This window comes from Electrona antarctica, assembly GCF_951216825.1.
Source record: "Electrona antarctica genome assembly, chromosome: 16".
In the NCBI taxonomy this organism is placed as follows: domain Eukaryota; kingdom Metazoa; phylum Chordata; class Actinopteri; order Myctophiformes; family Myctophidae; genus Electrona; species Electrona antarctica.
The window spans coordinates 23,530,674-23,553,559 of NC_136797.1; the positions used below are offsets into that span (position 1 = coordinate 23,530,674).

General features: G+C 42.3%; 1 protein-coding gene across 2 annotated transcripts; it reads left to right on the forward strand.

Annotated features, from left to right (window-relative positions):
- Positions 1-97: 97 nt before the first annotated feature.
- On the forward strand, positions 98-22,536 carry ttc33 (tetratricopeptide repeat domain 33). Of its 2 annotated transcripts, XM_079525064.1 has the most exons (6): positions 98-226; positions 1,031-1,170; positions 2,524-2,768; positions 7,192-7,273; positions 13,294-13,425; positions 21,332-22,536. In XM_079525064.1, exons 3-6 carry the CDS (start codon positions 2,524-2,526, stop codon positions 21,692-21,694), a joined length of 822 nt encoding a protein of 273 aa, XP_079381190.1. In that variant the 5' UTR covers positions 98-226; positions 1,031-1,170; the 3' UTR covers positions 21,695-22,536. The 2 variants fall into 2 exon arrangements, with proteins under 2 accessions (XP_079381190.1, XP_079381191.1); XM_079525065.1 differs by lacking the exons at positions 98-226; positions 1,031-1,170 and adding an exon at positions 1,277-1,465.
- Positions 22,537-22,886: the final 350 nt, after the last annotated feature.

A 22,886-nucleotide genomic window follows, 5' to 3' on the forward strand; every position in this document is an offset into this window, starting at 1 on the left:
GAGGTCTTGGATAAAGGTTGGGAACAAACATATTGTTTTTGTTAAACAAAATCATAAATGGACTGCCTGGTAATAATTTTAAGTCTATGGAGTGGAAGTCATGTGAATTGACCTTGGACCATATGTGTGTGACTGACTAATATATTGTGAGAAGGTGAAATGCAAGATAAGCGAAGCCAGCCACACTTTCGCTATCGGTACAGACAGTACACACCAATAGTAAGTTGTAAGTACGTTGCTATTCCACTAATTCCAGTGTTGCATATTCAACTCAATTTAAGTAAAAGTATCAATATCCTATTGTAGAAATCTGTACAAGTTTAGCTATTCAAATTTGACCTGAGTAAGTACAAATGTATTTGCATCAAAATGTAGGCTACTTAAAGTACATTTTGCAGAAGGTTCCATTTCACAAGTTTTCAAATGTATAAAATACCAGCACTACAAGAGCTTGTAGACAAGTATATGTCTACAGTGTTTTTGTAATGATAACTACCGCTATAGTAACAATGTTTTCAAATAAATAATTACAGTAGGCTATAGTGGAGTGAAAGTACAATATTTGCCTTTTGAGATGTAGTGGAGTAAAAAAAAAAGTAAAGTAAAGGAAAAGTAAAATTATTGAAATTTTGAAATACTCAAAAGTATAAAAGTAAAGGTACTTTACTTAAGTACCTTGTAAGTTGTTTGGTTGGAAAATAATAAGCAGGTTTAGCTGTAAATGTACTAAGATGGAAGGGTTACTTACTTCAACATTGGACTTAAAGCAGACAGTGGTGGAAAAGGTACCTGAAAGCAACACTTGGGGAAAATAAACATTTTATTACAAAATTATTCTCGTAAAATAAAAAAAAATGCATGAGCATGAATGAGAAAGAATAAGATGAATCAATCAATCCAGGCTTAATGACGGCTATGGAGTATGTTTCAGGGAGATCATCGTTTTTAAAAGAATGCCCCAGGAAAGATTGTAGAGCAAAATATCTATTTATTTATTAAGAAAATGTTGACTTGCTGTGAATCTTTTTAGTTTACTGCACCACTGCTCCAGGCCAGTGGGTGGCGGTAATGCACCCCAACGCTGTTTGAATGACAACTGACAACAACACGACAAGATTAAGCTGAAGAAGAAACAACGACGTCAGATGTCAACAAAACAACACATCTCTGGTGTGTAGTGTGTGTGGTTGTGGTTGTGTTAATTTCAACGTTTTGACAATATGTTAAACAATGTATTACTGTCTTTAATGTACCACCAGTCTATGTAACAACACCTACTGCTGGTGGTTCACGCTAAATAGACCTGATAATCATGCTAATGCTACTGTTTACTTGCTACTTAGCGTCCCATGCTAGCAGCTTAGTTAGTTATAACAGGCGATAAGGTTGTTCTGCTGTAATATATACCGCAGGCTCACTGGTTCTTAACTGGGACAAAGGGTGATATACTGCTGATAATATACATGTATGTGTAACGTCGGTGTACTCTTGCTGTAACGCAGTACTTGTGTAACGTGATGTAATAGCATTATTCCAATAGTATTATACTAATGGACTCTAATGCACAGCAGCCATATTGGATTTATATACCGCTTTCATGGCTTTATCCAAGGCGCTTTACAGAGTTTGTGCATTTACATTCAGCCATTCACCGATGCCGGAGAAAACCATGGAAGGCACCTTAACCTGCACTTCGGGAGCAATTAGGGGTTCAGTGTCTTGCTCAAGGACACTTCGACACTAACTCTGGGGGAGCCCGTGTTCGAACTGGCAACCTTGCGGTTACCATCCATCCGGCCACTCTACCCCTGTGCCACTGTCGCCGCCCTGGACTAGGCGCTTTCTTGACGCGTATGTCTGGGTACAGGGTGTTTGTCACCAGCCTTCATTAGTATCATTGGTAACATCTGTGAAGGAAGTAAGGAAGAGGCCCTTAAGGCACGATTCCTTGCCAACATGTCTGTGCATAGCCTAAGAGCCGATTCATACTCCTATTTTAGAGCCGAATAGAAGTCGGTTCGGCTCTGTAGAGCCTACAATGTGACGTCATTTGAGGTTCGGGGGGGCGGGTACCGTCCTAAATTCGGCTCTTTGGTGCTACTGAAAATTTCTGACGAGCCGAAATCATTTCGGCACTACAGCGCCGAAACAGTGGTAAAATAGGAGTATGAATCGGCCCTAAGAGCCCATGGCGGCGGAGGTGGCTCAGGGGTAGAGTGGCCGGATGGCAACCACAAGGTCGCCATCTCGAACCCGGGCTCCCCCAGAGTCAGTGTCCACGTCCAAGTGTCCTTGAGCAAGACACTGAACCCCTAATTGCTCCCGATGTGCATTGTGACTTTTGAGAAACACCAGCATTGTAATGAAGTCCACATGCCAGCTCTGACAGTGTGACGAAATGCGTTGCCGGAAACGGTTCCAAAATGTTATGGGACCGTTTCAGGTTCCTTCAATGTTGGATGTGGTTCCTCCAGGTTCCTGGATCCCCAACCCTATGTAGACACCACTGTGATCTCTCTTCAGATGGCGTCGTTTGGTTGGAAGAAGAAAGTCGGCGAGAAGGTGTCCAAATCGACGGTGCTGCTGTTTGAATCCGAGGCAGAGAAGAAGACGAAGAGCATTAAGACGAAGGCTGTCGGCGACGATGACGAGGAAGAGGCGGACTGGCTCCATGCAACAAAGAGACGGCGGGAGACGCTGCTAGAAGACTGTGCGGCCAAGAGCAAGAGACTGAAGGACGAGGGAGCCTTCCTGGCCCAGCAGGGCAGGTGAGACTGAACCACTGAACCACCCCAGTCTGGGGACCCCGTCTGCAAAATAAAGGGAAAACCCTCTCTTTAAGCCAAAACATAGCAGATCTACGTTGCGAGTAATGTTTAGGGATAGATATGGAGTGGAGAGAGTCCAGTCTATACTGCAGCAGAGCAGTCAGATATACAGAGATACAAGCATGTCTGTTGAGGCAGCAGATCTCTTCACAATTAAAATCACTCGTTGGTTGCACCACTCAGTTCACACGGGTGTGATTTTTAATGTTTGTTTAACTAAAAACAAACATTAAACCTGTATATAGGAGGGGCTAGCACCCCTCAAAAATTTGACCTGAAGTGAGTGGTGCTGTACTGTACTGCACTGCACTGCACTGTACTGTGACATCGTGTTGCAGCTTTCAGTGCTCGGACACACATCTGTGCTCGGACACACACACATACACACATACTGTATGTATGTATGTATGTATGTACGTACGTACATACATACATACATACATACATACAAAAATAAACTAAAGACAGCATTTCAAAGTGAAGTAATGAAGGATATTAGGACTGTTAGATCACCAAATAAGTCTCTATATAATTATAAGCTTTAGGAAAGTTCACAGAGGTGTAACACATAGTCCTTTAAAGCCCATTCTGGGCGGGAACCCCTTTTGGTTTTTCAACTAAGCATTATGTTATACTTTAGCTATTGAAAAATAGCAGATCTACAAGCTCATAGCGTGCCACCGAGTGGCGCGCTACGAGCTTGTAGGTCTGCTATTTTTGAAAATCGTGAAAATGCGGCACAAATCTTTGAATATATATTCTTTCAGAAGACTTCTTTTTTTTATTTCGACGTCAGCCTAAATGGGTTAAAGCCCACTCTGCAGTGACCTGCCATGCAACTCATTGCGAAATGCAACTACTTGCACCACTATCCGCAATGACAGTTGCAAGGAGTTGCATTGGTGCGGTTGACCTTAACACTGTTTTGTTGCGACTGGTTGCATTGGTGCGGTTTGGCCTTTAGAGAGAGCAACACATCAACGAGTCGCTAAACACTCGCAGCTGCCGATGACAATAATTAGGACGCTTTAGGAAAACGGTTGCTTTTATTGAAGGTGAAGCTTGGCTAGTCATCAGGCCTAAAGTAGTCACCATCAAAAACGCCCAAAAGAGGGCGCTGTTGCACAGCACAGATTGTAACGCCTCTGTATTCTCCCACTAACAGGAGCTAGATGTATATGCTTATGAGGGATATTTCAAAAGATAATCCAGTGGCAGCACTAATTGTACATTTTGAATAAAGATAGTGATGATTGCTAAAGGGCACTATTTATCATCCCCTTTTGCACTTATAAACAAGACAAGGTCTAATGACTGTTTGGTGGAAGGAAGGCACTGGAGCATTCTTGAACAGTTAACCCATTTACCTCGAAATTTAAAAAAAATCTTCTAAATCCTCCAGTTTTCTGAAATAAATATTTTCACGATTTTTCAAAAATAGCAGACCTACAAACTCGTAGCGCGCCACTCAGTGGCGCGCTATGAGCTTGTAGATCTGCTATTTTTCAATAGCTAAATTATAACATAATGTTTAAAACACCAAAAGGGGTTCCCGCCCAAAATGGGTTAAAGATTAAAGCCTTTCTGAACAGGGTGCAGACAAAACGACAACGTCTCGATGTCACTACAACATCTTCGTCAGGTGATCCGTTCAACAGTTTGGGAGATAGCCACTGACAGACAGACAGACAGACAGACAGACAGACAGACAGACAGACTCACAGGCCCAATTTCAGCTCACCTAGTAGAGCCACGTGGTAATAATTCATGTCTGACTCATGGACGTTACATTTAGTCAGGTGCCACATGTCCGTATTAGATTACAAAAAATGTAAACAATGTAATGTAAACTTAATACCAAACACCAGGTAAAATAAAATTAAAGGGGAAAAAAAAGATTTGGCTCAGGAAATATTAGCCTGTTCTTGGATATTTATTTTAAAAAAAAAATCTTCCTTTTAAAAAAAAAATCCAATCAGTTTGTGAAGGCCCTAGTCTTGTGGACACAGAATTGTAGCCCACATTAACTGTATGTAATTGTGTTTGTGACGAGTAAGTGGATTCAGCTGCGGAAATGATGTGTTTCTGGTGCAGAATGACCGCTTAGGGATTTGAAACGATGTCTGGACAAGGCCTTTTCCTCTCCTCTAACCACATTGACCCCTGTGACATGTCGCTGTTGCTACAGGTTAATAGATCCTCCTGATGTAGCCTATTTGAAGATATGAATCATGATCATGAATCAATCTTTATTTCAGACCCTAATGGGTCCATATAAAAGACAATACAGAGGGGACAACACAACAAAGATAAAACACGTATAAAAAAGCAATTATGTTATGCTTTAGCTATTTAAATATAGCAGTTCTACAAGCTCGTAGCGCGCCACAGGTCTGCTATTTTTGAAAAATCGAAGAACGACTGACAGAAAACTGTCATTTTCAAACATTTTTAGAATCTGATCTCAGGTCAAAATGGGTTAACCGATTTCTACCTTGATTCATTCCCCTGGGATATGTGGGTGGGTCTCACATTAGTCCAAGGCTGTGTCCCAGATCACTCACTCAATCATATGTAGGAGACTATAGTGAAGTCATCAGTGAAATAAATAACACCTTTCGGACACTACACACACACGTGCCAGATCAACGTTTGCATTTTTCTTTTAGCACAATGCATGATGGTTTTGTGATGGTGATCATTGGTCTCACTCTACTTTCGTGTTGTGGGATAAAAATTGGTCCATTGTGGGTATAATGTTGATGACTCGCTATTTAGTAGGCGATAGTAGTAGCAGTAGTGATTTCGGAAACTGCCCAAGCTTTAGCCTAGTGAGCTTAGAGTTAGGCTTGCTGTAAAGCGTGCACAAGCAAGGTATACGATCACAGCATTAAGCACAGTTGTTTGATCATGACAGCCCTAGCCTCGGTACCCAGGCTTTTATTTTCGTTCGCATCCGCTCAAAAAGTGAAAGCCTGGGGGAACGAGATACATTCCCTGGTCTAGGAGTGGGAGTGAACTACAGTGCATCGCTCTAAATAATGGTGATGTCAGTTTTCTCCGCTGTTTTCTACCAGCGCTATCCTCCAGTGCTCGCTCCATGCGCGCCCGCCCACCCCTCTAGACCAGAAAGCACGCTGGCTGGGCCAGGCTATCACAGCCCTATAGTTGGACACTGAATCAGGATATCCGTTATCATAAAACACGGAGTGGGGCATGACAAACATGTTGACTTTCAGAATCCAGGGACGGTTGGTTCCGTCCATCTTCGGTCAATATTGACTGGAGGAGTTTCCAGGTAGGACGAGCCAGATAAGTGTCTCCATAATCACATCACTAAAGTGCTCAGTGGGACGGTGGCCCAGCATAACCTCAGCTCGGGTCACGTCCCACTCCACCAATGGGATCCGGTCTACAAGCTCTAGAGACCGCTTTCCGTATCCAGTAATAGACGGTATATACACATGCATAAAGTGAAAATCGAGTGGCAAAGTGAGTTTAATGTCATTTAACGTAATTTTAATACGATCAGATAGGACTTTTCCAAGATGTATGGGCTGTGAAGGCCAGAAAGTAGGCGTAGGCGTTCCCGCATAACTTCCGGGTATGATGATGTCACGCGCATACCCTCTATCGCTTAACTATCGCTTAACGACCCATTTAGATCTGAGGCCGTATTCTAAAATACAGTTTTCTGAAAAACCTAAATTTCTATTTCAGTGGTTCTCAAATGTTTTCATGTCAAGGAAACCCCCAAAATCATATGTATTTGACCTTCGACCATCCCATCTCAGGGACCACCAGAAGAAAAGATTTGAGTAAAAGATGTATTTTAGCATCCCGTCGCTAGGCAACGCTTGCTTCCATGGTGTGACGTCATCATATTCCAAACACTTTGTGCACATGCACACGCGCGATCTTTAGCTGCGTTTTCTCGGAATTGAGGCTCAGATTGAGGTGAGGGACGATGTTAGCCGGCGCTAAATAAATAATTATCGCAACCTTCCGGTTAGCATATTGGCACAAAAATGGCTGATTACCGGGATCTTCTTCGCAACCTTTTTCGTGCATTCTGCCGACTGCCGACCACAGTGCTGGAGTCAATGGTGGCATGGAATCGGTTAATGGGTTTAATTTGGCGTGATTATTTATTATTATTATCGTTGCCCAAATATGTATTAAAGAAGTGTGTGTGTGTGTGTGTGTGTGTGTGTGTGTGTGTGTGTGTGTGTGTGTGTGTGTGTGTGTGTGTGTGTGTGTGTGTGTGTGTGTGTGTGTGTGTGTGTGTGTGTGTGTGTGTGTGTGTGTGTGTGTGTGTGTGTGTGTGTGTGTGTGTGTGTGTGCGTGCGCGCGTGATCCATAGACACTGGGAGGCCATTAAGAAGTGGGACGAGGCCATCCAGCTGACTCCAGACAACGCCTCACTGTATGAGATGAAGTCTCAGGTACATTCTCTATCTATGCTAATGCCTCTTATAACATCTGCCTGTTCCACTGCAACATTAGATCAATGACTCTCAACCTGTTTTGTCCATGACCCCCCCCCCAGATTAGAGTCCAATGATTTGATACCCCGATCCACACTGGAAATGTTCAGTCTTAACCCATTTAGACCTGACATCGAAATTAAAAAAAAAGTCTTCTGAAAGAATATATATTCAAAGATTTGTGCCACATTTTCACGGTTTTTCAAAGAATTGCAGACCTACAAGCTCGTAGCGCGCCACTCGGTGGCGCGCTATGAGCTTGTAGATCTGCTATTTTTCAATAGCTAAAGTATAACATAATGCTTAGTTAAAACACCCAAAGGGGTTCCCGCCCAGAACACATTATGTGCCCTTTCATTCTTTCAAAATGGAGACCCAGGGTGCCCACTTTTAGACCCACTTTTTGACATTTTTAAAGAAAAAAAAACCCCCAAGACGTCCACATGCGTGCACTACGTATGCGGTAATTCCTAGGACGTCTGTGGACGTTTTGGGCACACAATGTGTTAACCTTCCTCTTCTACCCTTCTAAGTGCGTGCTCAGGGGATACATTTAATCTTTGACCATCTGGTCAAAAATAATATTTGTCAAGATCTAAAATTATCAATAGACAGTATACAGTGTATTGTATTAACATACTGTACCATATAGATCGTACAAAACTGTGTAAAAAAAAAAAGTGACATAAGGCCGCTTTCATTTTAGTATTATGAGTATTAGGCATGTAACGATATATCGATATTATATCCCGACGATATGTATCAATTTATTAAAAATAAAAATCATTTAAAAAAAAAGGGGGGGGCTAGTGTGTGATATGAAATGTGAGCTGTAATCATATTCCATCATATTCACGTGCTTTTGGAGAGAAATGAGACAGACTCCATGCAGTCACTTTCAGTATAGTAGAGGCCTGCAGAGGGGAGCTGTATGTGTCTGACTGTGCCCAGGTGATGGTCGTTATTGATGCTCATTAATACATCAAGGAAGGCAATTATGTTTCTGCACTGTCAAATAGGTCTACATCTATCCTAAGATGCCACAATCATGTTAACTCGAGCTAGGTTTAAACAAGAAAGCTTGTTTACAGAAATTAAGTAATTTTACATGAAAAGTAATGCTACTTTTGCAATGTTACATTACAATTGTGAAAAAAAACCTTGGGGGGGGAAGATAAATCAAAAATAATTTTTGGTCATTTGTCTGGAAAATAATTGTGTTGAAAATATCGTGAAATCTTTCATTTGCTTTCTTTTGATTATTTTGTGGTATTTAGTTTAGTATGTAATTGACTGCGATAGTGGGGGCAGAGAGTAGAGGATTGACATTCAGAAGTCCTGGCCAAAGTGGGAATCAAACCGGCGACTCGCTGATCTGGGCATTGCACCCATGTGCCCTAACCATTTGGCACATGGGGCATACCGGCTGGGGTTGGTGTGTCCTTTATAACCCATTTAGACCTGAGATCAGATTCTAAAAATGTCTTCTACATCCTGACAGTTTTCTGAAAAACCCATGTTTCTATGTGTGGTTCTCAAACAGTTTCATGTCAAGGACGGACCCCCAAAAATATATGTAATTGGCCACCGACCCCCATCTGAAAATATGTTGTTCCAGGGACCCCCCCCCCCCCCCCACCACCAGAAGCAAAGATTTGAGTTAAAAACGTTCACTCTGAAAAAATATATATTCAAAGATTTGTGCCACATTTTCACGATTTAAAAAAAATAGCAGACCTACAAGCTCGTAGCGCGCCACTCGGTGGCGCGCTATGAGCTTGTAGATCTGCTATTTTTCAATAGCTAAAGCATAACATAATGCTAACACCAAAAGGGGTTCCCGTGCAGATCTGGGACAATGTGTCAGGTTTGATTAATCTGCAGGATGTTCATTGGAAAGCATCGCCAGCGTAGATGACTCACTTGTGGCAACTTGTTTTTGAGAGAATGTTTGCGAGCTAGCTATTTCAGAGATGTTCTCTGTGGTTATCCAGTTAAGAACATATCTAGTATTAGAGAGAGTGCGCGTGCATATACAATGATGGTCTGGATACTGAAAGTATCAATACCCTATTGTAGAAGTCCGAAATCAAAATACTTCGCTCACTACAGAGTCTAATCTTTGTATTTATTCTTGTGTCCAGACCACTAGGGTTTTACTCAGTAAAGTAAAATAAGTGAACGAAAGTAAATTATTTAAAATTCGCCAGAAACAAAAAAAACATCAATGCAGTGTGTATTTTTTCAGCATTGCCGTTTTTAACCATAGTTCTGTGTGCATAAACTTTGTCTTAGGATGAATGGGTTTATTTCTACTATATGTTAGGAGCTTAACCCATTTTGGGCGGGAACCCCTTTTGGTGTTTTAAACATTATGTTATAATTTAGCTATTGAAAAATAGCAGATCTACAAGCTCATAGCGCGCCACTTGGTGGCGCGCTATGAACGTGTAGGTCTGCTATTTTTGAAAAATCGGGAAAATGTAGTGCAAAAAATCTTTGAATATATATTAAAAATAAATATTAATATTAATTTTGAATATATATTCTTTAATAGCGGACATTTTTAACTCAAATCTTTGCTTCTGGGGGAGGTCCCTGGAACAACATATTTTCAGATGGGGGTCGGAGGCCAATTACATATCATTTTTGGAGTGCTTGACATGAAATATTGAGAACCACTGATATAGAAACATGAGGTTTTCAGAAAAAAATAAACATTTTAAAAAGGCATTTTTTAAATTTTGACGTCAGGCCTAAATGGGTTAATAAAAAAAATTAAAAAAAAATAATTCGACCTCCCGGTTAGCATATTAATGGTTCCATCGCTAATGGTTCAAACGGCCGGACCACAGCTCTTCTTCTCTGCCTTTTTCGTTGCATTCTGTCGGCACTGGCCCCAGATCGCCGTCTATCAGGCTGATAACCAGCTGAAACCTTTTCAGGAAATGAATAAAACAAATGTTTATTTTAAACAAAGCAATACTGCCTCATTTAAAGTTGGTATTTTGACTTTATATCAGATATTTGCATGTGTCATTATAATATAATGGGTAAAGTGGAGATGATAATATTATTATCACCACTTTACCCCCAATCCAGCTCAAGTGGAGTTAGGAGGTTTTGTCGGTCATCGATAACAACAGCTGACAATGGAGAGGGGGCAAAACACTTGGCAGACAGTTTGAGGATCCAATTGGTTTTGGCAGAAGGCTAGGCTTCACATTCTGTGAAAATAGGTGATTGTTTGCCGGACGAAATGGCCGATCAAGCATGTAGATGGGTTATTTTCGACAAAACAATTTGGTGTCGGGGCAGCAAAGCAGAGGGGACCGCATATAGACCCCTGTAGGACCCCCCACCAACGCAGTATGTATAGGGTCCGGTTTAACCCATTTAGGCCTGACGTCGAATTTTTTAAAATATCTTTTTAAAATGTATTTCTTTCTGAAAAACCTCATGTTTCTGTATCAGTGGTTCTCAATATTTCATGTCAAGGACCCCAAAGATTATATGTAATATGTCGCCGACCCCCATCTGAAAATATGTTGTTCCAGGGGACCTCTCCAGAAGCAAAGATTTGAGTTAAAAACTGAAACTCTGAAAGAATATTCAAAGATTTGAGGCACATTTTCACGATTTTTCAAAAATAGCAGACCTACAAGCTTGTAAAGCTGCTATTTTTCAATAGCTAAAGTATAACATAGGCCTAATGCTTAAAACACCAAAAGGGGTTCCCGCCCAAAATGGGTTAAGTGGTTGAGTTATATAACATGTAGGCACAGTGACGGTACCTTGGAAATACGCTGTTGATGTAAACATCATTTTAATAATCCTGGAGGTGGGATTTTTGAGAAACTAAATAATTCTCCCGTGATCCCCATTGTCTTATCTAGCTATATCTACTGTATCAATTTCCCCATTCTGTATCTGTAGCACGGTGGCATCTCCCCTTATTGCCTTAACCTTTCATGTCACATTCTGGCAGCGTTTTGTCTTGCCATTATCCATTGAAGGACATTTGAGAAGGAAGCCATTACAGGAAACCGGCCAAGGAAAATGAAATGAATGCCTACTCTCTTCTGAGCATTTGGGAATTTCTTGTCATGACTCACAAATTAAAATCCGCAAACATAAACCCAGAACCCGCCATTTGTAAGCCATCCGCTCTCTCGGTTTCCTCTGTGCCCATTAGATTATGTCCCAATGTGTTTGATTACGCGCAGTGTCAACAGTGAATCCATTTGGTGGAATTGAAACATATGTTCCGATTGCTCCAGACTCTTGCGCTGGACGCTGTTCACATGGAAGCATGCCTGATAACCAACGGGTGAATCTCATCAGAGCTTCCCTTGGCATCCGTCATGTTTACCATGTTCAAGGGCTTCTGGACTGGAGGAACTGAACTCTTCATTGTGTTAGTCATTTCAGCTTTGCCTGCGAGGGAGACCGACAGTCCCGTACTAACCGTACATGTTTGTGTCATGTCGATCTGTTGATCAAAAAACAAATAAAAAAAACGTGTTTCTTGATTATTACATAATAAGAAAAAGGTGATGATTGATGCTTCACTTCTTGCTCATGAATAATGATACTTCTTACAGTTGTAGTTTAGTGGATAGAGAGGTTTGTCTGGTATTTCAGATGGACACAGGTTCGCCCTCCCGGCTCGGGTATGTGTCAAAGTGTCCCTGAGCAAAAACTGCTCCCCCCAAGCGCTCATCATAACCATTAACCACCTGAGTAGCCATCAGCTGTAAACTGGGACAAACAAAGGTTTCCCTTCTCTAGTGTCTGTCTGTCTGTCTGTCTGTCTGTCTGTCTGTCTGTCTGGTGGCTCAGGGGTAGAGTGCCTGGATGGTAACCGTAAGGTTGCCAGTTCGAACCCGGGCTCCCTCAGAGTTACTGTCGAAGTGTCCTTGAGCAAGACACTGGACCCATAATTGCTCCCGATGTGCTAGTCGGTGCCTTGCATGGTTTCCGCTGCCATCGGCGTATGAATGTGTGTGTGAATGGGTGAATGTAATGCACAATCTATGTAAAGCGCCTTGGATAAAGGCGCTATATAAATGCACCATTTACCATTTATGTGTGTCGTCAAATCCGTCAGTGAAGTAGAGACTTCATACATCAAATTCAAATAGTCATGGTCTTGTTTCTAACTCTGTATCTTTCACATAGCCCTGGTCCGCGGTGTGGAGACATATTGGGACATTTGTTGTGTGTCCTTAGCCATCAGGGCCTGGACCCCAAACACACCCACATATTACCCATGGCTCAAGATGCTGCTTCTGACCTATAAGCCCAAACCACAGCGGTTGCAACTAGTCGGCGCATCTCCTTTGCAAAAAAAAATACAGTTTTAAGGTCAACCAAACCAATGCAACTCTTTGCAACTTATTTTTGTATACAGTACTTTTATATTACTGTACCAAATATTGCTTCAGCTGCTTTGTCCCAGAGCCCCTACCTGAAATACATACGTCTAGAAGAAATTCAGCCCTAATCATATGGTTTATAAATATGGTGATTAATCCATTTTGGGCGGGAACCCCTCTTGGTGTTTTAAGCATTATGTTACACTTTAGCTATTGAAGAATAGCAGATCTACAAGCTCATAGCGCGGCACCGAGTGCCGCGCTACGAGCTTGTAGGTCTGCTATTTTTTTTAAATCGTGAAAATGGGGCGCAAATTTCTTTCAGAATATATTCTTTCAGAGTGAACATTTTTAACTCAAATCTTTGCTTCTGGGGGGGTCCCTGGAACAACATATTTTCAGATGGGGGTCGGCGGCCAAATACACATATTTTTGGGGGTCCTTGACATGACAATGTTTGAGAACGACATAGAAACATTTTTTTTCAGAAAACTGTCAGGATGTAGAAGACATTTTTAGAATCTGATCTCAGGTCGAAATGGGTTAATTGAGCACCATGGAGTGATCTGAATTTCATAATGATGTAATCTGACCTTACAGGTGTTGACAATACTCCAGGAAGTCTTCCCAGCCGTGAAGGCAGCCGAGATGGCAGTGAAGTGTCGGCCCGTGTGGTGGGAAGGCTGGCAGACGCTGGGCCGGGCCCAGGTCAACATGGGAGAGGTAGACCTGGTGAGTACTGGATGGATGGATTGGATGCTGCCACCTAGATCGGCGGTTCCCAAACTTGCTTAGCTTGGTGTGTGACCCCAAACGAGAAATTAGACGTTTGCCCGGGACCCAAACTAACCCATTTAGGCCTGACGTCAAAATAAGTGGTGCGCTACGAGCTTGTAGATCTGCTATTTTTCAATAGCTAAAGTATAACATAATGCTTAGTTAAAACAAAAGGGGTTCCCGTCCAGAATGGGCTAATGAAAATGGCAGATGTGACGCGTTGTGAGCTTGTAGATTGGCTATTTTCCACTACTTCTTAAACATTTAGTTTTTATGGAATTTCTTAGATTTTTATTTTATTATCTTCATGGAATTTCTATTATAATAATAATAATTGCATTTGTTTTGAATTTGTGAAAAAAAAATTAGCTTTGTTTGAGGATGTTTTTTTGAAAATGTTTTTAAATAATTAAAAAAATAAAATATACAAAATAAAATATATAAAATAAAGGGACCCATAAAAATGTGTCCACGACCCACAAATTGGTCCCGATCCAGTGTTTAGGAAACAGTGACCTAGATCATGAGTTTTCAACAGGTGGTCCGTGGACCACTGGTGGTCCGTGAAGGTATTGCATGTGGTCCCTGACCATGCATTTAGTAATGTAGGAAAGTGAAGATTTGTATTTTAATTTGAGAAGTTGAGAAACAATGCAGTAAATTACCTGGTGACATTATGATGACGCGTCAATGTTGTCAGTTACTGGGAAATTGAACGTCATTCAAGAACTTACACAGAAAAGGGAGTTAGAAGCTCAAGGGAAAACTACCGGATTGCCTGGTTGAGTCACCATTATAAGGAAAGGTTAATGTTTCCCCCACGCCACGCCCATATCCCCCCTCCCAACACAACAGTGGTCCCCAGGTTGATTCGTTTCAGTCATAGTATTACTGAACTCTGGAGGACACGTCACAGTGCACATGGCATGGCCATAGCTGAGTGAGTTGTGGGAATTGGAAGGTCGCTGGTTTGATCCCTGGCTGGAATAAATTGACTTTGACAGCACCTTGCCCAACGTTCAGTTCGTCCGTTCTTAGCCAAACACGCCCCAAAGATTGCGTGTGATTGGTCAAACACTACAGGTACACTACAAGTAAGACGCGCAAACGCGGGAAGCGAACGCAACTCGTAAATTGCAATAACAACAATTAGAATAAATTACATACTTTAAGGTTTTTTGTCAAAACCATGGAGAGCTACGTAGATTTAGAGTTATTCAGCTTTTTAGTGCGCCCTGTATACGAGAAGTGAGCGGCAGTGCACGTGCGCGAAACCTGTCTAGGATCTGTTGCTTGTATAGATCAACTATTTCCGCTCTTTTTTTTTTTGAAATGTTTGAAAATGTATGGACATTTTTCAACATGGAAACGATTGACAATTAGGCGAATAATTGTGATTAGGCTATTATGTAATAGTGACAGGCCTAATCACAGGAGCAACATACACCAGCAGACAAAAGGAATAAGGCACTGGACAATTAACCCATTCTGGGCGGGAACCCCTTGTGGTGCTTTAACTAAGCATTATGTTATACTTTAGCTATTGAAAAATAGCAGATCTACAAGCTCATAGCGCGCCACCAATTGGCGCGCTACGAGCTTGTAGGTCTGCTATTTTTGAAAAATCGTGAAAATGTGGCACAAATCTTTGAATATATATTCTTTCAGAATTTTTTTTTTTAAATTTCGACGTCTGGTCTAAATGGGTTAAATGCCTTTTCATTTACACAGTGCCAAGTACTAATGTTTTGAGTGTTGTGAGCTTATAGATCTGCTATTTGGGCAGGGGCTATTTTTGAGGGGTATTGCCTGCAATGGCAGGCTCAAAATAGGGGCACCAGGTTGAAAGTAGAGTTGTACTGATACTAGTATCGGTTCCTCGTGTCGGGTACCATCCTCAAGTACTCGTACTCGGATCCGGCCCCAAGTGTAGATCGGAGATCCATCTGCATCTATGAGAAAAAGGGGGTAAAATAAAGTACTCGTATCGGTACTCGGTATCGGTGAGTACTCGTACTCAGTCTGAATAAAATGGCATCGGGACAACTCCAGTTGAAAGTGGTCACTCAGTTAGGATGGGGAAAGTATGCACTGCAAATGCACTGCAAAAAAAAACAGTTATTTTGTATTGCCTAATGATGTTTACAAAATGTCTGCGATGGTTAATCGTCGATGCCTGCTCTTATGGTGGGTTATATCAGTCGGTGTGAAGGACTCACATTTGACTCGTCGCCAGCGTTCCGCCTCTGAAGTGCCTCTATTTTAAGCCATTTAGGCCTGACCCGAAATAAAAACAAAATGTTTTCTAAATCCTGACAGTTTTCTAAAATACCTCATGTTTCTGTATCAGTGGTGCTCAATATTTCATGTCAAGGACCCCAAGAATGATATGTAATTGGCCACCGACCCCCGTCTGAAAATATGTTGTTCCAGAAGCAAAGATTTGAGTTAAAAACATTCGCTCTGAAAGAATATTATATTCAAAGATTTGCGGCACATTTTCACGACTTTTCAAAAATAGCAGACCTACAAGCTCGTAGCGCGCCACTCGGTGGCGCGCTATGAGCTTGTAGGTCTGCTATTGTTCAATAGCTAAAGTACAACATTACGCTTAAAACACAAAAAGGGGGTCCCCGCCCAGAATGGGTTAAAGAACACCCAGCAGCCCCGAGGCGTGGAACGATTGCTTTAAAGTGCCCCGGAACGCGCCCGGGCGTGTGGATGTATGAAAATTGCTGATTGCAAAGCTTCACCGCTCGCCCATTTAGAGGAGAGCAAACAGGACTGAACTCAGGAGCCCCCCGTGGCTAATGGCACTGCCTCCGCAGATCCCACAGCAAACAGGACTGAACTCAGGAGCCCCCCGTGGCTAATGGCACTGCCTCCGCAGATCCCTAGAGGAGAGCAAACAGGACTGAACTCAGGAGCCCCCCGTGGCTAATGGCACTGCCTCCCCAGATCCCACATGTCCCGGAGCTGCAGCCGAGCTGTCAGGGGGCCTCTACCTGTGACAACAATGGGAAGTGTTGAAAGTTACTTGAGCTAAAAGCTTAGCCAAATATAGACACACCTCCGTATATAATAAAGCTATTGGAGGGGGAGGCGGGGACAATTCTATTTTTAGTCAGACATGTTCTGTCGAGTTTCAAGGGTTTGTGTGCATCAACAAGTTTGAGTACCTATTTGTACATTTTTTTTGTCTGTCTTGCATTCCCTTCTCCCTCTATCTCACTTTGGGGGGAAAGGGGGAAGTAGCTAAATAAATTCAAATTGACATGCGTTTCATAGTTCATACTACCAACAGTTGGATACACTGGTCATGTTGTGCAACTTGTGCATTAAGTTCAATACAAATTTGTCAAGTCAAGTCACCTTTATTTATATAGCACATTAAAACAACAGAAGTTGACCCAAAGTGCTTTCCATTTAAAAATGACAACATCAAAAGCAACATAAGAGCAGTACAATTTACACAGAGGTTAAAAAACATTCAATGACTAGATATGGCCATAGGTTTATATTGTCCTCAGACTGAGCTGAAGGCAATGGAGTTTCAGTTTGGTTCTTCATTGATAAAAAATCACACCCGTGTGAACTGAGTGGTGCAAGGTCTTATATAGCCTGATCAGCTGTGGTCTGACGTAATGTCAGTGACCATAGTAACCATGCTCATTCTTTTGAGGGACAGCTACACAAACACACACACACGGGTACTAACAAAGCCAGTTGTTGGAGTGGTTTGCACCACTCAAAAACTACTACTCACTACCCTGGACACTTAAAAAAGGGGGATGTGTCAATTTAGAGGTGTATAGGGAGGGCAACCTTTTCCAGCACGACTCACCAATATGTTCCAAGGCTGGCAAGATCACCCAGTGCCACGGTGAAAATGTCTTATATACTATAGCTTGTAGGTCTGCTATTTTTGAAAAATCGTGAAAATGTGCCTCAAATCTAATATATATATATATAATATATAAATATATATTCTTTCAGAGTTTCAGTTTTTAACTAAAATCTTTTCTTCTGGGGAACAACATAATTTCAGATGGGGGTCGGCGGCATATTACATGTATTTTTTGGGGTCCTTGACATGAAATATTGAGAACCACTGATATAGAAACATGAGGTTTTTCAGAAAAAAATACATTTTAAAAATACTTATTTTATTTATTTCGATGTCAGGCCTAAATGGGTCAATAGAATAAGTCAATTTAATAATAAAACACAGTGATGACTGAAAGGGTAGGCCGATGGCACAAGGCTACATAAAGCAAACGAGTCCACGAATACATTTTGGCTATTTTATTTACCTCTCAAACGAATGACAACAAATAAAAGATAAATAGAAATAAGACTGGCCAAAAGTAAACGTTCCAAACATAGGAAACAGAAATTAACACATAAGTTAAAGGTGGGTCCTCGGACTCACCACCAAACAGACTTGTTCAGACTAAGTCAAAACGTCCAAGACCACTTGAAACTGTCATACTAGCATTTAGTTCAGCACAAACCAGTCGGCCGAAGTTCCAAGCTGGCCGGCCATGTTAATTAGTGATTGGGAGCCGTGTGTGCGTGCGTGCGCGTGTGTGATTGTGCGTGTGTGTGTGTGTTTGTGCGCACACTGTCCAGTCCCTGTTAGTCTATATGGCATGGGCTGCCTGTAACAATGACAATATGACACCTCACCCATGTTGTACTGCTATTCTGTAAAAAAATAAATAAATAAATAAATAAATATCCAAGGTTCTCCACCCCTGGACAACCTTTTCGGGGACAAGCCCTACAAAATGTTGCGGTAGATCTTCAAGCCATGGATGCAATAATGGTTGCCCAGCCCTGTAAAAAAATAAAAAGAGACAAAGAAAGAAGGATGGAATATAGCTCTTCTCTCTGCTAAAGCCATTGGGGCCTAGGGCTTAATAGAGAGTTGGAGGCAATATGTTCAGAGCTCTAGTTTCCTTCATTAAGTGCCTCCTCGCTTGATGTATTGCGTGATACTCCCTTAGCCTCGCCGTAGCCACAAACTGGCCAGAAAGCTTTTCTCCCATGGTTAGCACCTGATGGTTTCCCAGTCTGAGGACAGGCTAACGGGGCCCAAAGTTCAACATCCTTTTAACCCATTTTGACCTGAGATCAGATTCTAAAAATGTCTTCTACATCCTGACAGTTTTCTGAAAAAGCTATGTTTCTATGTCAGTCGTTCTTTGATTTTTCAAAAATAGCAGACCTACAAGCTCGTAGCGCGCCACTCGGTGGCGCGCTATGAGCTTGTAGATCTGCTATTTTTCAATAGCTAAAGCATAACATAATGCTAACACCAAAAGGGGTTCCCGCCCCAAAATGGGTTAAGCACTTAAATCCTATATAGTTTGTTGCCCGGTGTCCCCCAGGGGTCTGTACTTGGTCCTCTTCTGTTTCTTCTTCCTCTACTGTAGAATTGGTTCCATGTCTACTGTGCACCCTCACTTAATCTGTATCGATGTGCTTTTACTTACGTTTTAACATTACGTCACTCAAGTAAGAAATATACTTGAGAAGTGTCAATCATCTATTTTTTTATTGCTTTTATGTCCTTTCATCTTATTCTAGGAGAGCTAGGGCTCCATTTTCGTCACCGCTAAACCCCTTATCCCTAAACTTCTTTTCTCCTTTTTTTACTATTTTGCAAAACATTTTTGAATAGTTAAAATGGCCAGTCTACAAGCTCACAACGTGTCAATGTAGAGGCTAGCTGAACTATTCAAAAATGTTTTTCAAAATAGTAAAAAAAAGAAGGCAAAGACGTTTAGGGATAAGGGGTTTAGCGGTGACGAAAATGGAGCCCCTAGTGCCCTGTCCTTACAACATAGTATTTTTACATGAAGAGTAAATTAGCCGTTAATATCTTAGACCATCTGTGGGTAACCAGTTTTCCAAAAAACATTTCTTACATTCTCAAAAATAGCACAACTTGTTGTTGTGTATGCAAATAATAAACATAATCATGCTCACAATGAAGTATACAGACGCAAAATAATTACAAAAGGTATTCAAAATGTGCAGGAGAGGTATGAAACCGGAGACCTCTCAAAAACAAGAGAGAAAAAGTTATAAAAGCACTTTGTCAATGTGTCAAATGGTTAGACATTACACCATTACCAGATACCCTATATCTCTTATCAGTGGTGTTTCGTGAACTTGTTAGTCATCATGAATATCATTTTGAGATAATATAAGTTAATAATTTCACTCACTGCAAATTATCAAAGCTCAGAAATGACTTGCAGTATGTTCCCATTTACTGTTAGTGGGGGGAGATAAGGGGAGATTTGTACTTCTTCCCTGTCGAAGGATAATGCTGAAATTGATCTACAAATTCACAGGCGGCTGAATGAGAGGTTGACTCCGTAATGAAATAGTAAATCTACCTGATGTGCAGTGCAGTGTAAGGATATATACATTGCCCTGCCAGAGAATTATGGCTGTTCTCTTGTCCCGTAATCAAACGGATGCATACGCACGCACGCGTGCGCGCGCGCGCACACACACACACACACACACACACACACACACACACACACACACACACACACACACACACACACACACACACAGAGGGAAACACATTATTTCATTCAAGAGTCTTAACATAAAAAGCGTAATCCATTCCTCAGTTAACTACACCAATTCATTCTGGTCCTGTCACAGAGCGTAAGATCAAACGCAACAACTATTTATGATTTTGTCTGGAATGTGGAACTGTTAAGTCCCTACTTGATCCACGCAGGTGACTTATTAATGCTCAAGGTCCCTGGTGCTCAGACTGAGCTAGTTAAGGCCTCACTCACACCTATACATCTAACATACAACAATGTTGCATGGTAGATGTAAGCAAAGGGTAAGCGGCATGGCCGCCCCAATGCATTTCCAATAGAAGTCACATGGTTTGACACAACATTTTTGTTGTACGGCTTTCGGCTGTGTTTCGACTGTCCCCCACCCCCCTGTCCCCCACCCCCCCGTGCTGATTGGCCAGGCCGTTTTGTGGCCGGGCATCAAGTCTGCCTGAGAGTTCCCAGATGGGAGCAGGAGGGGGGAACCCAGTGTACTCTCCGCTGCCCCATCTGGCGGAGTCAGGTTACCCCCCCCTCCCCCTCATACAACAAAAATGTTGTGTCAAACCATGTGACTTCCATTGGAAATGCATTGCGAGCTTGCAACAGTCAACAAGTCTTATGCATCAGCTATACAACAATCTCTTGTGCAGGTGTGAGTGACGCCTAAGTCAGCTAAGATGGAAACGACCGCTTGGGCAGAGGAGATTTTGTGCTTTGAGCATCAGGCGGTACCTCTTGATACCAAGTAGTGTTCCTGCGGTACGTGAACACAGAATCCAAAATGTCTCAATGGAATAGTAGGGAGACCACCACCATGCACTGCAGTTAGTTATTAGTCATTACAATATACTGTAATGTTATATTAACATATTCTCTTGTTTTTAGACAACACCCAAACGTCTTGTTGTGCCCATGTACCTGCTTGGACTTCCGTAAAGTTTGATTGCATTCTGCCTCTGTGTCCTGACCGACACCCACATATACTGGTGAAACCACCTAAGCCAGCTATATAGTTCAGAACACTTATGCTGTCTAGTGTCTATAGTACAATACATGACTGAGGTGGCACCTGTCAGCAGGGAGTGTTGGGGCGGGAGGAGTAGGGTGCAGGGCTCCGCACTGGCAGGTGAGCCAGCAGAACACCGAGACATATAGTATGTGTGGGGAGGAAATAAGTGGCGTGACGACTAAATTGGTGAGAGAGAAAAAAGAGGTAAAAAAGCACAACAACAAAAACAACCTCGTTGCTGTCACTTTTGCAGGCGGTGAGGTCCTTCCAGGTGGCGGTCCACCTGTGCCCGTCGGAGCGCGCGCTGTGGCAGGACGACCTGGCGTGGGCACAGCGGCTGCAGCGGCAGCGCCGGGACAGCCAGGAGAAGAGGCGGCGGGAGGAGGAGGCCCACAAGCAGGTGCTCGACGTCCCCGAGCTGCAGCGGGACTACGACGACTTTGAGTCCGACGAGGTGCTGGCGGCCTGCACGGCCGTGGCGGAGAGGCAGAGGCACTACGAGGAGATGAAGGAGAGGACCATCGTCGTGGTCCTGGACGCCGACGGGAACGCCAGGGAAGAAGATGCGGACGCGGCGGCCTCCGTCTCCACGCTTGTCAAAGCACGAGGACCATAAAATAGCCACCGTTATCTCTGCATTTTACAGTGTAGGTTTGGGTCCACCGAGCCGGAACGAGAAATGGTATAAATTGGGTGTCCGTGGCCGGCGTGGTCTAATCTAATGCATTATCGAACTGGGGATCCGTGAAATTAAAAAGGTTCGAGAATAACTGAACCGAACTACACTGGCAACCCCAGTCTACACTGTAAAATCATCAGTACTTATTTAACTCTGAGAGTGCACAAAATGAATCCAAATGGACCCATAAGGTTCCATTTGGACCCCCTGTTGGTCCCCGAACCTAACGTTGAGGGCCAGTGCGGTGAGCTTGTCTCAGAGGATTAATGGCTGAACGGTTCTATTTTCGAGGAGGACGTTTTCGTGAACATCGATGGCAGCGCGAGAATCCCCACTTACTCGAGATTATTTGTCAGTTTCTTGTAAATTAACCATTGTAAACCCTATATATGCTTTTTCAGATGTCCTACATAGCTGAAGATGACTGTTCTGGAAGTTCATAGCGCGTCAAAAAAAAGAAAAGCTGATCTGCATGTTTGTGAGTTTTCAAGTGTAGTTCGGCAATGTTTTGCGTGGGTTTAGTTTTATCCCGTTCAGACTTGTGACCGATTTCGACAAATGTCTTCTAAATCCTAAGAGTTTTCTGAAAAACGTATGTTGTTCTATCGGTGTTTCTCAAACTTTTTCATGTGAAGGACCCCCAAAATTATATGTATTTGACCACCAACCCCATCTCAAAATATCTTGTTCCAGGGACCCCCACAGAAGCAAAGATTTGAGTTTAAATTGTTAAGAAATATTTATATATATATTCAAAGATGTTCCCAATTTTTCTAAATAGCAGGCCGATCTACAAGCTCAAAACGCGTCGCAACGCGACGCGTTTTGAGCTTGTAGATCGGCTATTTTTGCTACGACAGTAATGTATGGCCCTAGGGAGTGAGTGTGGAAATATAGTGGCCCTCTCCATCGTCACAGTTTCCCACCCCTGGGTTAAATGATCTGCTCCCTCTAAAATGGCACTACCACAGAGGTTCTCTTGACCAAAGCAGAAACCCGACTAGCTGTTCCAGAAGGATTGAGTTGATGCAATTTGTAGTTACTAATGCTCGTATAGAATAGATGTACTTACTACTACTATCCTGTCTTTATTTTAGTCTATTGACTCTATAAATTAAATTCCGATTCT

Excerpts from the sequence above, each read along its gene's own strand:
- ttc33 (XM_079525064.1), top strand. The coding sequence starts at position 2,524 with ATGGCGTCGTTTGGTTGGAAGAAGAAAGTCGGCGAGAAGGTGTCCAAA. Across the intron at positions 2,769-7,191 it reads TTCCTGGCCCAGCAGGGCAG|ACACTGGGAGGCCATTAAGA; the intron begins GTGAGACTGAAC and ends CGTGATCCATAG. Across the intron at positions 7,274-13,293 it reads TGTATGAGATGAAGTCTCAG|GTGTTGACAATACTCCAGGA; the intron begins GTACATTCTCTA and ends CTGACCTTACAG.